The sequence below is a fragment of the Procambarus clarkii genome, chromosome 74 (genome assembly GCF_040958095.1).
Source record: "Procambarus clarkii isolate CNS0578487 chromosome 74, FALCON_Pclarkii_2.0, whole genome shotgun sequence".
Classification (NCBI taxonomy): domain Eukaryota; kingdom Metazoa; phylum Arthropoda; class Malacostraca; order Decapoda; family Cambaridae; genus Procambarus; species Procambarus clarkii.
Genome location: NC_091223.1, coordinates 11,692,665 through 11,708,501, shown reverse-complemented (window position 1 = coordinate 11,708,501; position 15,837 = coordinate 11,692,665). Strand labels below are relative to the sequence as shown.

At 41.4% G+C, this 15,837-nt stretch overlaps 1 protein-coding gene across 2 annotated transcripts in view; it reads left to right on the top strand.

Moving 5' to 3' along the window:
* LOC123767310 (uncharacterized) overlaps positions 1–15,837 on the top strand; it is a 270,450-nt gene that overhangs the window by 252,406 nt on the left and 2,207 nt on the right. The window contains exons 1-5 of one of the 2 annotated variants that reach the window (XM_045756879.1): positions 8,895–9,032; positions 9,929–10,138; positions 11,243–11,473; positions 11,752–11,847; positions 13,487–13,623. In XM_045756879.1, coding sequence (XP_045612835.1) covers positions 9,941–10,138; positions 11,243–11,473; positions 11,752–11,847; positions 13,487–13,623 — 662 coding nt within the window. In that variant the 5' untranslated portion in view covers positions 8,895–9,032; positions 9,929–9,940. Of the gene's footprint in view, positions 1–8,894; positions 9,033–9,928; positions 10,139–11,242; positions 11,474–11,751; positions 11,848–13,486; positions 13,624–15,837 lie in introns of those variants that run through there. The other variant, XM_045756880.2, reaches the window with a different exon arrangement.

Here is a 15,837-nt window from a genome sequence, read left to right as displayed (position 1 = left end):
TCAACCGTGAAGAGCTCAGTTCCTCAGGGTACTGTGCTTTCTCCAGTACTTTTTTTCATTCTCATATTTTACATAAACAAGGACATAATCTATAGTACTGTATCATCCTTTGCAGTTGACACTAGGATTTTAATGAGAGTACACAACATAGAGGAACAGGCGAACCTACAATTAGATGTAAACCAGGGCTTTCTATGGGCTACAGAAAATAATATGGTGTTTAACAAAGATATGTTCTAGCTCATGCGCTATATTGGAAAAAATGAAAATATAAAAGCGGTAACCCACGTACAAAACGCAGTCAAATCATAACAGAACGAACATAGAACGAAAAGGCAATGTAAAGGATTTGGGTGTACTCATGTCGGAAGACCTTTAACTTTAAAGAACATAATAAATTAGCCGTCACATCTGCAAGAAAAATTGCAGGTTGGATAATAAGAACCTTTTACACTAGAGATGTTATTCCGATTATGATACTTTTTAAGACGCTACTGCTCTCTTGAGTAGAATACTGTTGCACAATGACAGCCCCTTTCTAAGCTGGAGAAATGGCTGACCTGGAGAGAGTGCAGAGATCCTTTATTGCTAGAATCTACTCAGTAAAATATCTAAACTATTGGGACCGACTAAAATGCCTAAATTTGTATTCTCTTGATCGCAGGTGGGAGAGATACATAATAAATTACACGTGGAAAATAGTAGAGGGACTGGTTCCAAACCTGCAAACAGAAATAACCACATGAGACCAGAAGGCAGGGTGTGTAGAATACCCGCGTTGAAAAGCAGAGGTGCAATAGGTACTCTGAGAGAGAACTTTATCAACATCAGAGGGCCAAGACTGTTCAACACGTTTCCACTACACATAAGGGGCATAACTGACCGACCCCTCATGGTGTTCATGAGAGTACTTGATAAGCACTTCCAACGGATACCTGATCAACCAAGCTGTGATTCATACGTCAGGCTGCGAGCAGCCGCGTTCAACAGCCTGGTTGACCAGTCCAGCAACAAGGAGGCCTGGTCGAGGATCGGGCCGCGGGGATGCTAAGCCCCGAAATCATCTCAAGGTAACCTAAAAAATGCCAAAATCACCGTCATGTAATTGTCTTAAAAATTTAACAATATTTCATATGTAATTTCACAGACTTGGTAAATCAAAGCATATATTATATATAATTTAGCACAAGAAGCAATAAAGGGATAGAGGAAATAAATGGTATTTATGATTGCCATTAAACAGCAGCGTCGCACAAGTGGAAGATGGCCGGGTAAAGCTCTGAGAAATATGTATAATTAAAGTTATGATATAAAGTGTAGAAATAATATAGCACACAATTCCATTATAATATGGAAATGAGGTAGTGACTCTCCTGTCAGATACAGGGAAAAACTGAGCTGTATATTACGTTATCAAAAGTCACCAACCCTTGGTTGCCAAGATTACTCAGTCTGTACTGAGTACTCAATCCCAGTCTCCTAAAAGCTAACAAAAGTAATGTAAATTTTAACGTACAAATCACTTTACCATTCTTACGGTAATAGAAACTCGATATATTTTATAGAGGACAGACTAGACGGCTCCTCATAACACGGGAGCGATTGACGACGGAACCACACATCAGAAAGTGAGCGACTTCATATTACATCGAGTCGGAAAGTTTGTTTTTGTGAAAGGAATGCAATAGAAATTCATATAATATTTCTTAGAGCTTGGTCATTATTGTACTTGCATAGTATTTTCCAGAATAACACACCAAGAAATAAAACGAAAATAAAAACTTATCAGTAAGCGAGACTTTGATGTCGGGAAAAAATATCCTAATAATGCAGAAAGAGGGATTATATTACGAGGAAATGAATCGAGTTACTGAAAGTTCGATATTAGATTCCAAAATACTTTTTTGATCGACTCTTAATTCAATATTGACATCATTATAGCCGTTATCTTCGCGTAATAGCACCAGTTACCTATTGAGGAACATTTTTACATTCCCCAATAAGGAGATAAGTTGAAAATCCTGTGAGATAAGCGCTTAGTGGTGTAAAACATACACGCGCGTATATATGTGTGTGTGCGCGCGCGTGCGCGCGCGTTAGAGTAGGGTAGACAGAAACATTTGTCCCTAGATAAAACTTCTTCAAAAGCTGGTATAGTACGTTAGCATGTCCAAAAGAGTAATAATGGTAAGTGAATACCAAATAAGCATAAAATAGCTACTGGGATTGAGTCGAAATATAATGAAAAACGCAGGTGTTAATAAATGTTAATATTACGAGTTAATAGATTTCAACCTGTCAAGATATGCAAGTGGTGAGAAGTTGATAAGGAATATCAACATGTGCTGAATATAATATGTGATGAGAATAATAGTGAATGGCAATTTGCGGGTTGAAACATTAAACAGAAGGGTTCTCTGATGACCTTATCAGCAACCCGATATATTGATCCCAACTTTTTTTTTATTTATTGCTGGCATAGACTACTACTGGTGGTCCAGAGTTCACAAACTCAAACATAAACCACAATATAACATGATCATTCGTGCAAAACATGGTCTGGTGTTCACGTTCCAAACGCAGCCAGCTAAGAGTTCACGTTCCAAACACAGCCAGCTACGAGTTCACGTTCCAAACACAGCCAGCTACGAGTTCACGTTCCAAACACAGCCAGCTACGAGTTCACGTTCCAAACACAGCCAGCTACGAGTTCACGTTCCAAACACAGCCAGCTACGAGTTCACGTTCCAAACACAGCCAGCTACGAGTTCACGTGCCAAACACAGCCAGCTACGAGTTCACGTGCCAAACACAGCCAGCTACGAGTTCACGTGCCAAACACAGCCAGCTACAAGTTCGTGCCAAACACAACCAGCTAAGAGTTTTTGTGCCAAACACAGCCAGGTAGCACGAGCTTAGTAAGAGCACACGTGTCAAACATAGTCTAGTAAGAGCACACGTGTCAAACATAGTCTAGTAAGAGCACAAGTGTCAAATGCAGTCTAGTTAGAACACTCGTGTCAAATACAGTTTAGTAAGAGCACACGTGTCAAATACAGTCTAGTAAGAACATTATTATTATAATAATAATTGTTGTATTTAATAATTATCACTCTTCCTTCTGCCTTCTGGTGGGTCATGAAGGAAGCCGGCCTCAGGTGAAAGAGGGCTGTGATTATCTCTGTCTGGAACCTGTAGGTGCGAATGGGACGTCCACCTCCTGGGGCTCGTGGGCTCCGCTTCAGGAGGCTGGGGTCGTTCTTGCCCTTGATGGGGTGGTTGTTCTCCGGCCCCGAATATGACGGTGTCAGGGTTTGGAGACCCTGTGCCTTCTTCCACCAAGTTCGAGATCAACTCCGGAGCTCACAGTTCCTGCGACGGCGCTGGAACCAATCATATTGGCGTTTGCCTTTCCAATGGAGACTTTCGGCGCCCAGGAGAGGGGGGGGGACCTGCTGCTTGGGTAACAGCTTTTCCTCCATATCAACCTTCCCTGGCTTTGCCCCATGCAGAGGCCACTACAGACCGACAACCAGAGCGCAGCTCCATAGTCTCCTGAGACTAATGGATACCAACTAACTAAGAGCACACGTGTCAAATTCAATCTAGGAAGAGCACAAATGTCAAATACAGTCTAGTAAGAGCACAAGTGTCAAATACAATCCAGTAAGAACACACTAATAAAGCTATATGAAAATTTAGGCTTTAACATAACCATACAAATGCGAGTCGAGAAAGGAGACGCTGGTAGCCGCAGCCTCAGACCGCATACAACGTCCGGCACTGAGGTCAATATGTAATAACATTAGCCTGGTTTAACGGGGCAAGGCAAGACCTCGCATAATATATGAGGACTATCTTGCACCATACCAGCTGAGACGAACAGGTTACCCTACGTGACCTACCCGCGGTGTTTTACATGCTGTTAGGGTAGTCTACATGATGTTAGGGTAGTGTGTATGATGTTAGGGTAGTGTGTATGATGTTAGGGTAGTGTGTACGCTGTTAGGGTAGTGTGTATTCTGTTAGGGTAGTCTACATGACGTTATTGGTAGTCAACATGATGTTTTGGGTAGTCTACATGATGTTAGGTTAGTCTACATGATGTTAGGTTAGTCTACATGATGTTAGGGTAGTCTACACGATGTAAGGGTAGTCTACATGATGTTAGGGTAGTCTACACGATGTAAGGGTAGTCTACATGATGTTAGGGTAGTCTAAATACTGTTAGGGTAGTCTACATGATGTTAGGGTAGTCTACATGATGTTAGGGTAGTCTACATGATGTTAGGGTAGTCTACACGATGTAAGGGTAGTCTACATGATGTTATGGGTAGTCTACATGCTGTTAGGGTAATCTACATGATGTTATGAGTAGTCTACATGCTGTTAGGGCAGTCTTCATTTAGGATACATGCTGTTAGGGTCGTCTACGTGCTGTTAAAGTAGTCTACGTGCTGTTATGGGTAGTCTACATGTATGTATATATATAAAGTCATGCATACATACTGCGACCCCCATATATACACACTCTCATACATACATAATGCTTCCCGCATGTCAATACACACAGTAATGCGTACACCGCGACACGCATGTATGGCCAGTCTCTCTCTCTCTCTCTCTCTCTCTCTCTCTCTCTCTCTCTCTCTCTCTCTCTCTCTCTCTCTCTCTCTCTCTCTCTCTCTCTCTCTCTCTCTTGGACCTGCTGGTCACCATTTCCTCAGCGATTCATCTTCCTTCGGCCTCAAACGTCACTTCCCAACAACGATCATTTTTCACTCCATTATTTTCAAGGTTTCTTCTTAGTCTTGCTTTAGTAACATTGTGTCCGTTATAGGTAGCACAGAGAGAGAGACCGACAGACAGACAGAACAGTGGGAGCCTGGTGGCTGAGTGGACAACACTCGGTATTCGTAGTCCTGTGGATCGGGGAACTATCCCCGGCGATGGCAGAAACAAATGGGCAGACTTTTACACCTTGATGCCCCTGTTACCTAGCAGTAAATAGGTACCTAGGAGCTAGGCAGCTGTTACAGGCTGCTTCCTGGTGTGTGTGTGTGTGGTGTGTGTGTGAAAAAATAATCGTTGATTGATAGATGAGAGGTGGGCCGAAAGAGCGAAAAGCTCAACCCCCTGCAAGCACAACTAGGTAAGTACAACTGGGTGAATACAGACAGAGGGGTGAAAGAATAAGAAGATTGGGAGATTCATGTGTTCTAAAACGTCTGAGATACCGGCGGAACGGCAAGGCTATTAGCGGTTTTGATATGTGATATATCAACCCGTCCTCTTAAAAATAACGTCACTTTTCGCTCGTATGCGCCGCTCTATGGCCAAATTTGGACGTAATTTGAAATGAAATCGACTCACAAAAGTGACGTACTGTCCCGTTTTCTGTTTGAGTCGTCCGGCTTACTCGGCAAGCTTAGAAGAGGAAACTTTTCATTAACGTTTTTCATACCGTTTTAAAACTTTGAGAATTTCCTGCCCACCTAACCTATCAGAGGACCCTTAACTTACTGTTGTTGAAAAAAATAATCCCAAATTTATTTTCATTTTTTTTCATTTTGAAATTACGTCCATATTCGGCCATACGGGCAAACGGCCAGAAGCGACGTTCTTTTTAAGAGGACAGGTTGAGGGCATAAGCCTATAAATAGGCCGCACGAGTACTGCTACAATAATGACGCTGGCGATGCTTGTTCGGTCTTATATCAGTTATTGATAACCGGAAGCATCGTAGGCTGAGGCTAACACAGAAATTCTGTACTTAAAGGACTCGTGTGGTCGTTAACCATCTCAAGGTCGAGACAGACAATACCAACAGCAGTAACTGTGCACACAACTATAACTATGCACAGCAACAACAGCACATATGCACAGCAACAACAGCAACTATGCACAACAACTATGCACAGCAACAACAGCACATATACACAGCAACAACAGCACATATGCACAGCAACAACAGCAACTATGCATAGCAACAACTTGCACAATATTAAAAGATCAAGAAACTCCTGCCAAACCAGTAATGATTTTCTATAACAGAAGAAATGCGATGTGTGGCAACGAGAGTTTGGTGGCGGCGATCTGGTGACCGGGGCCGTAGCTTTGGTGCAGGTGGCAATGGTTGTAATTGTGGTGGTGGTGGTAATTGGGATGGTATTATTGGTGGTTATGGAGTTAGTAGAGGTTTTGATGGGCGTTGAAGAGAAGATATTGATCACATATTGCTGTAGTGGGGTGGGGATTGATGTGCTGGATTGAGTGGTGGTATTATCGTGGCTGTAGTGGTTTTGATGGTAGTTGTAGCGCCGGCAGTGATGTTTGTGGGTGTGGTGATGGATTTTTGTAGTGGCTGACGGGGCGGCAAATTGGTAGCAGGCGAGATGAAAGCCGTGGAGACGATAGCTGTAGGAGACGATACCGTTGGTGGTGGCTGTAGCCATGAGCTGTCTGCTGTGTTATTGTTGGTGATGGTGAGGGTTACAGTGGGTGTTGGTGGTGATGGTGAGGGTTACAGTGGGTGTTGGTGGTGATGGTGAGGGTCACAGTGGGTGTTGGTGGTGATGGTGAGGGTTACAGTGGGTGTTGGTGGTGATGGTGAGGGTTACAGTGGGTGTTGTTGGTGATGGTGAGGGTTACAGTGGGTGTTGGTGATGGTGAGGGTCACAGTGGGTGTTGGTGGTGATGGTGAGGGTCACAGTGGGTGTTGTTGGTGATGGTGAGGGTTACAGTGGGTGTTGGTGATGGTGAGGGTCACAGTGGGTGTTGGTGGTGATGGTGAGGGTCACAGTGGGTGTTGGTGGTGATGGTGAGGGTCACAGTGGGTGTTGGTGGTGATGGTGAGGGTTACAGTGGGTGTTGGTGGTGATGGTGAGGGTTACAGTGAGTGTTGTTGGTGATAGTGAGGGTTACAGTGGGTGTTGGTGGTGCTGACTGTGGTGATTGTGATAGCGGTTGTAGGTACTGTATGGTAGACGTGGTAGGTGTTTTGGTATTGGTAGTTTAGGTGTGATTCTTTTTGTTGAAGTGTTGTGGCATGGTTATTGCGGTGGTGGGAGAGCTGTTAGTGTCAGCCCGTCCTCCTAAGGTTTCCCAACTTCAAGAAACCGGTAAATTTAAAGTGTCTTCTCTTAACCTCCCAGAGGAACCAAAACAGAAAACGGGACAGTACATCACTTTCGCGAGCCGCTTAAAATTTTCTAGTACACCAATTTTTAGCCTTTTGTAACGCATACGAGTGAAACGCTATGGTCTTTGTCAGAGAACATGTTGGTCGGTGATGGGGAAGCTGTGGAGATGGGGATTGCGGTGAAAATAGTGGGCATAGGCTTGGTTGTGACGCTGGGAGACCGTTTTTGTGTTAGCTATAATAGCGGTGTTCAGTGGCAGTGGTGGTGGTTGTATGTGTAGTTATGGTTATATTGGCAGTAGTGGCAGTGGTGTGTTGGTTGTGAGGGTACTGGTGGCTGTGATGGAATCTGCATAATGTAGGAAGTTTATGGGGTCGTGGTTTATAATGTTTGGTTCGCAAATGTTGGGGACAGGGAAAGTTTTAATCTTGTCTAGGTCCACCTACCAAAGGACTGACCTCTCCCAGGATGCAACCACTCACGGAAATATATATAGAGTGTTTGTCCGCCGCCAAATAAGAGATTGACGGGCGTCATTTCGATGCCATATTGAAATTCATAGCGTACAATTCCAGGAGTGTGTAAAACATTACTATTTTTTGCATTATAGAGCGTATTAAGATGCGTTATTGACATGAATGTGAAAGGTTGTCAAACTAGCAAATTATTTAAATCATAATTTTAAATAATAATTATTATTTTAAATGCACAAGTTATAGGGAAATATAATCAATATTTATGCAAATAAAAAACTCATAAAGGTTTCTTAGAAGTGCCCAAGTCTACCTAGAGCCGCTAATAATTACGAAAAAATCAAAAGACAATATATTTCTGTGATAATGTTTGTGGATCTTAAACAATGTATATTTTTGCCCAGAAATAAATTTATTTTATAAGAAAGTACGACGTAAAAGGTACCTCTCACTATCTAAATATCTATCTTTCGCTTCCTAAATAGGCAGATATCTGCAAAATTCCTATTGGAAACCATTGCATTACTCCCTTCACACGATAATTCCGATAATTCAATAATTCACTTAATACGATAATCCAATAAGCCCACGACATGTTAGAAGTCCATTTGTACATGAAATCACTAGTGATGATGCTTTCCCCGTGTATCCCAATATTTACGCACAAATATAGTGAGTTAAAGGGGATGCCTTTTATGATGAATAATCTCTATGACTAGATAAGACTTCGTGACGCAGTAACTCAATTATCTCTTTCAAGAGAGTATATCGGTCCAGCCCGTTCTCTTGATATGTAACAACGTACAAAATACAAAGAGCTTAACTAATCAGAAACGTATTTATCCAAGCAACTCACCTAACCTAACGTAACCTAACGTGACGTAACCTAACGTGACGTAACCTGACGTAACCAAACGTAACTTATCGACGCACAGAAAAACTTGAATTTTTGCGAGCCGCTACTTTTCATAGTTCTGTGAAATTTGTACTTTAGGGACAATAACGAAAAAAATGAGACGTATTACTTAAAAAGAATGGTTGTAATCTTGTATGTAACCTATAGAAAGTAGCAACATATATGTTGGTAGAAATATTGACAGATAGAGAATATTGTTTCGCCTTCCGTTTAACGAATCATTCAAACCATCAAAACTATTAGTTGCCTGTGTCAGGCAATAGCTGTCGTTGTAGGGGCGTCCCGAATATCAGAGCCATCTATTGGTTGACGGGTGAGTCGTGCAACTTGCCAACTAGGAATATGACTTATCAGTAGGGTTCGTAATGGTTTTTCCCTGCAGTCTTTATCGTCCGTCCTGCTGGTAACAACAGGCAAAACACTGTCTTCTGCAGTAGCACTGCCACGGTGTACTGATTTCGTCTATGGTGCTTCGTAACGCAATTTCCTACCAAATATTTAGTAAGTACCGATTCCTAGTGTATTTCGTTAATAATAATATTTATTTAGTTAAAAGTACATGCATACAAAATAGGATACAAGAAGAAAGTTTGATATCTAGGTACGGCAAGAATTTACTAAACCTAAAACCACTAATACGCACAGCGTTTCGGTCATTAACGGCCGAGATGCCTTTATGGTTTTACGTGATTGTTTCGCGTGATTATTATGTTCTGATATATACCGGCTTTGGCCACACGCAGCAAGATTCCTTGTTTTCCTTTTAGTGTCATTAATATCCAATTGCTTAAAGTTCACACGGTTAGTTTTGAGGCAATGTTTTTCAAATTTCGCATCTGAAAATTAACCGTCTTTGTAGCAATTATTCTATAGAATAAACTTCGCCTAACACAAAATTGCTACTGTATCATGTGGTTTATAATGGTGTTGAAGATGCCGCTTCTCAACTTTTACATATCATATAATGTGTAACTTTCAGCGATTCATTATAACCTTACTTCGCTTTTGATTTTTTTCTAAATGGCATGCGAATACAGATCCGCGATTTTTTTTTTCTTAAGCGAATTTGGTTGGCTAAAACCTAATAAATGTTTTGGGCATTTATTTTCTTAAAGTAAAAATTACTGGGCATAATGGAGGGACGACGACGTTTCGACTTGAGAATGGTCTAGGACGGACCGAAACGTCGTCGTCCCTTTATTTTCTAGTGTGTGGATTGGTCAACATAGTTCCGCCACGTTATTGTGACTCATCGCCTGCATACTGGGCATAAGGTTAGTTAAAAATAACCATTTTATTGCGTTAAAAGTAAAAATTTTTTTTAACTCTTGCGGTGTTTAGCTATTGTGTACATATTTTAACGAGCTGTGATAATCGGTCTTTCCAAAATATTCCAGATCACACATACCATGGAGACCACACTGAAGACGTCGCCATATTCCTTATGCAAAGTAAAGAGGGGGAGGCAGCCACAAACAGAACAAGGTATAGATGGCGAGTGCAGAGGATGCTGCAGGACACTCTCGGAACGTCTCTTCGCGTCTGGAGTAACTAACTGTTTAACTGACCTAACAGTCACATTTGCTAAAGGCCAAAGTATTCGTAAGGTAAACCTTTGCTCTTTAGTCCACAAATGCAATATTATGTAATATTTATCTGTGCATGAATCTGTACACGAATTCTTGTACTCCTATTTTTCGTATGCCAGCTCCTTAGCCCCGACATTAGTGTTGGTTCGCTTTTGTAATACCACTCTGGATTCTGAGTCCAATCACGAAGAACAAAAGAATTTAGATTGGTTTTTGTTTTTAATGTAATTTACTATTTTCACACTGCCGAACAGTAATGGTGGTAGAAAACGAGAACGTGTTGCCATAATAATTTAGCACTTGGAAGTATATGGAGCTGAATGATTGGTACCTAACCAATTAAAAGATCGGGAATTAATTTGTCAATATTCATAATAGTTTTGCGCGTAACAATTCCCTTCTAAATATTTACATAACTTTGAGGTTCCATAAATTTATGATTAACTACTGTACAATTTTCAGCTTCAGTTTAACGTTGCGCGACTCATCCTGCCAGCTCTGAGTAAACTAGTCTAGTTTAGTGTCCACAACGACACTTTGTCCACTTTACATATGCTGCTGCCGTGCGCCAACATTTGGTTTGGTATCCAATGTTTCAGGAAGATACTCTAATGCCTTCAATAGCTTTGTCTTCCGTCATTAACCTATTAAAATAATTTAAAATTTATCTGACGTCTTCTGTGAATAGCTTCATCATAGTCGGTTTGAATGTTGTTCACGCTCTGACTGTAGAGCACAACATGCACGTCTTTTCACCTTTTTATTCATGGGCGTTTGCTTGCTTCCATAATAAATATTAAATTTATTTTTTTATGCAAAAATTTTAACATTCCTCTGGGTTCTCTCGTCCATATGACTGTAAATTCATCTAATCTTACGGGTGAAAAAGGTAATGTTTGCATGTGCAGTGTTTCTAGAGATTCTCTTCTGAGTTTATTTCCCTAGCTAAATGGTTTGTGATAAACAACATTGGTTCTAGGACCGAACCCCTGGGACACTTCATATCCTACGGTTAACGGCACGAATTTCTGCGATGGTTTATGCTAGCAATTTACATTTTTATAATTAAATCCTTAATAAAGCTTAAATGTGACCCAATACACTAATTTGCTGATACAACAGGTCCATCGACTACTGCTCGGATTGTCGTCCCCAGTCTTCGAAGCGATGCTCTATGGTCCCATGGCTGTAGGAGACGTTCTCCACCTGCCTGAAGACGACCCAGTTGCTTTCCAGTGGATGCTGAATTACCTCTACTTTGACAGAAGAGACCTGTCCAGCACTCTAGCTCCGCAAGTGTACCAGCTCGCCCACAAGTACTTTTTGTGCGACCTCCACAAGCTCTGCACCAAGGTAATTTGCATGGTGTTTGTGTGTATCGAGGCGATATGTGTGTGTTTTGGGGGGACGGTGGTTTTTCGGTATAGGAAAGTGAGCGGGGAGGGTGCATTTTTTTGTAGCTCTGTGTTAGTCCTATAAATAGTTAAATGTTCTGTGTAGAACTATCAAATTTTTCATAACCAGAAGGGTTAAAAATACTTGGATGTTTATTTTCAAAATTTTCTTCTGGTATGCTTGTTTAGAAACCTTGTTATTGAAAACCAATAGTTGACAGTGTAATTCTTTTCCAGATCCTCTTGGAGAACATAAACCCCGTGAACTTCCCAAAGATTTACGATCTCGCCATTTTAACAGAGAATGAGGCGCTATTGTCCCAGTGTCAGTTGGTAAGTTCCACACGAAAATTTACGGAATCGGTATGTATATAATCATATTAAAAGTATCATTAGTTATCAAATTTTAAATGGGAATAATACCTTTGAGACAGTGTTCGGGTATGCCATGCCAACTTGACTACAATTTTTCAGAATTTGAAACGCATTAACTGTACATTATCGCGAGTGTGAAAGAATAGACATATTTCACTTAATAAACCTTTTTAAATATGTACACTTAATGCTTAATTAAAAGCAGTAAGAGTATCCCAGTTTATGCAAGGGTAAATGGCAAGAAAGACAAACTTCACAGGTCTAGTAATATAATAATAATGTCAAGAGAATTAGCTGCTGTATATAGAAGGAACATGTGTAGCGATACTATAACGAGGTATTCTTGACCAAATGAAGTCATAAGAATATTTATCAAAAAACGCTTGGCAGAAATGATAAGCTGCTGATTGGTGATACAAATTGAAATAAGATTGAGGAAGAACATGATAGGCTGAGGATATGGGAAAGTCAGTTAGTTAATAGATAAGCATATCTCATTCGGTTAGAAACTAAAACTGAAAGAAGCAGATTAGAGGGAGTTTGACAGTAAATGTTGAAGATTTACCCGTCACTTTAGTTTTCTCTTGTATAAATAAAATATTCAGGAAGTCTGCACAAGTTTCAGTACCACATTTACCATGACATTCCGATTACTCGTATTAGATCTCTATATTCCACACCTGTATGATTAACTGGAAATTTTCATTAACCCGTTCATGTATATATTAGTAACAAGTTAATAAAATGACTTAATAAAACTCGTAGCACCATTAACATGCTGTCTGAACGCCAATATCTTGTGTAAGTACCATCTTCCTCCGTCGTGTATCACTGATAAATGTGTATTTATTTAACTTTTAATTGCAGTCCACTTTTATTCGCCAGTCAAGTTAATAAACTTGATTTTCTTTCTCCTCCACCTCGTTCAGCGAAGCACTTTCTTCCTCTAGTTTCGGCTACTTCGTACACTGTGATCTTAACAAAACTTTTCTTGTATGCACTTAAGGCTCATTTGCTCAGTCTTTCCTCCTATATCGCATCCTTTTGTAATAAATTGCCAGTTACACGCATAAAATTTTAAATTTCAATAACTTTCTCCTCCTTGCTACGTACAATCGGTCCTTCATTAATGTTGCCATACACAGTACCATCATGTAAACAAAATCTTCCAGATGTTCCTATCAATGTTTTAGTTTGTACACAATTAAATAAGCAATTGTTTGGTATATTTGAATTTTTAATCCTATTCCATGGCCTTAAATGTATCGCCCTCATATTTTATGAATTGATTGGTAATTTAAGAGTTATGTATTTAAGAAATATATATAATAACTCTTACATAGTACGATATAAAGGACTATTTGCTATTTTCATGTTCAAATATTTATTAAGTTAACTTTTTAAAATTCATGTTTACTTCGGAGAATGATTTATATTAGTGATAGTGCTATTTTTTGTAGTTACATATGGTGAAAACGATCCTTGAAACAATTCATACAGTAACATTGATGTTCAAATATTTTCATTCTTTGGTATACACATTATTACTAAATCTTCAGTATACCCGGGTAAACTTACTGAACTTTTCACTGGACAGGTTCTCAGGCAGACTGACGCAGTACTGTCTTCTCCTACCTTTGGCTTCCTCAGTCGTATAGCACTCGGGTCACTTCTTCAGGAGGCGTCATTTGAACCAACTTCAGATGTACTGCTGTACAAAGCCATCGTTACCTGGTAAGTAGCTAAAATTGCATACTTACGTAAAGAGCCAATAAGTTTTTTGGGATTTGGGGGGGGGGGATTTAGGGGTTATCTTGGTTTATAACGCGGTGGAAACTCTTTTCGTTGCGTTTGTGCACTAATTACTTTAAGTGTAAGCCAATCAAAGAGTTGAATAATTAAAAATGTTAATATAAATTGTTGCTTATTAGGGTATAATCATGACGTGTATAATCAGCGTTTTCTATTCGCCTGGAAAATTGTCGTAAAATGGAGGATTTAGTGCTGCCAGGTTAAATTGATTTTCTTAGTAGCTGATCTAGTTATCTTGAGGTTATCTTGAGATGATTTCGGGGCTTTTTAGTGTCCCCGCGGCCCGGTCCTCGACCAGGCCTCCACCCCCAGGAAGCAGCCCGTGACAGCTGACTAACACCCAGGTACCTATTTTACTGCTAGGTAACAGGGGCATAGGGTGAAAGACTCTGCCCATTGTTTCTCGCCGGCGCCTGGGATCGAACCCAGGACCACAGGATCACAAGTCCAGCGTGCTGTCCGCTCAGCCGACCGGCTCCTAGTTAGACCAAGGCAAAGCGTACACATGTCTGGAAACCTTATTTGTGTCTGTTCTATACACGTTTACCTTCACCCTCTTTCCCCCCCTCTTTCCCCCCCTCTTTCCCCCCCTCTTTCCCCCCCTCTTTCCCCCCCTCTTTCCCCCCCTCTTTCCCCCCCTCTTTCCCCCCCTCTTTCCCCCCCTCTTTCCCCCCCTCTTTCCCCCCCTCTTTCCCCCCCTCTTTCCCCCCCTCTTTCCCCCCCTCTTTCCCCCCCTCTTTCCCCCCCTCTTTCCCCCCCTCTTTCCCCCCCTCTTTCCCCCCCTCTTTCCCCCCCTCTTTCCCCCCCTCTTTCCCCCCCTCTTTCCCCCCCCTCTTTCCCCCCCCTCTTTCCCCCCCCTCTTTCCCCCCCTCTTTCCCCCCCTCTTTCCCCCCCTCTTTCCCCCCTCTTTCCCCCCTCTTTCCCCCCTCTTTCCCCCCCTCTTTCCCCCCCTCTTTCCCCCCCTCTTTCCCCCCCTCTTTCCCCCCCTCTTTCCCCCCCTTTTTCCCCCCCTCTTTCCCCCCCTCTTTCCCCCCCTCTTTCCCCCCCTCTTTCCCCCCCTCTTTCCCCCCCTCTTTCCCCCCCTCTTTCCCCCCCCTCTTTCCCCCCCTCTTTTCCCCCCCTCTTTTCCCCCCCTCTTTTCCCCCCCTCTTTTCCCCCCCTCTTTTCCCCCCCTCTTCCCCCCCCTCAAATTAAAATTAGAGGAAAAGATGTCCTTACTCTAAGGGAGGACAACTTAAAATGTCTTGAACTAGTTATTTTCCTATTTCATGTTGCTTGTGCAACCCCCTCAAATCCTCACTTTCTCGTGGCCCACCCCCCTTTTCTTCTCGGTACTGCTTTGGCATCCTTTGCTGCAATAAGCAGGACTGAAAAATCTCTACCCCTCAACAGCATGTTACACGATGTGATCCCACAAAACACTGTTCACACAGCACACATTTCCTCCTCCCCCAAACTCTGCCTACTTCGACCGAAGCTTACCCGCATAAAGGCAATTTTCCGTATCGAAGGTGGTCTTCCGGAACTCCGTCGGTACATCTAATCCTCAAAGGGTGCCGACATCCTCTTATTACATTCGATCACAGCTGATATTACCTCCCCCCCCCCCAACTTAGCCGACATAGAGTAAAACTTCATGACAACTTATGCTACTCTTGTACTGTGTTTTCCGGCAACAGGAAACCCGATCCTGCCTCCTTCCTTCTCATAGATGGGAAAAGTGTTGTTATTGGTAATTCTGCTACACCTGCTCCTGGTGTGGAGCCGCCGCCTCTTAGATTTCTTCGTTGTCGCCATTACTTCACATTCATAAATATCTGAACACACGAACACTCTTTATAACGCTTCTTTCCTACCTCCTTCCCGGTTTGGTGCCTTCTTTTGATAATTACTTACTTCTTTCCTACCTGAATTTGTTTGGACGAACCATCTCTTGTTCAATGAGACTATCCTGCTTGCTGAATGATCATAACTAGTTAACCAAACTTTCTATTAAGTTTTAAAAACTAATATATATAATATATATATATATATAATTAATATATATATATATATATATATATATATATATATATATATATATATATATATATATATATATATATATATATATATATATATATATATATATATATA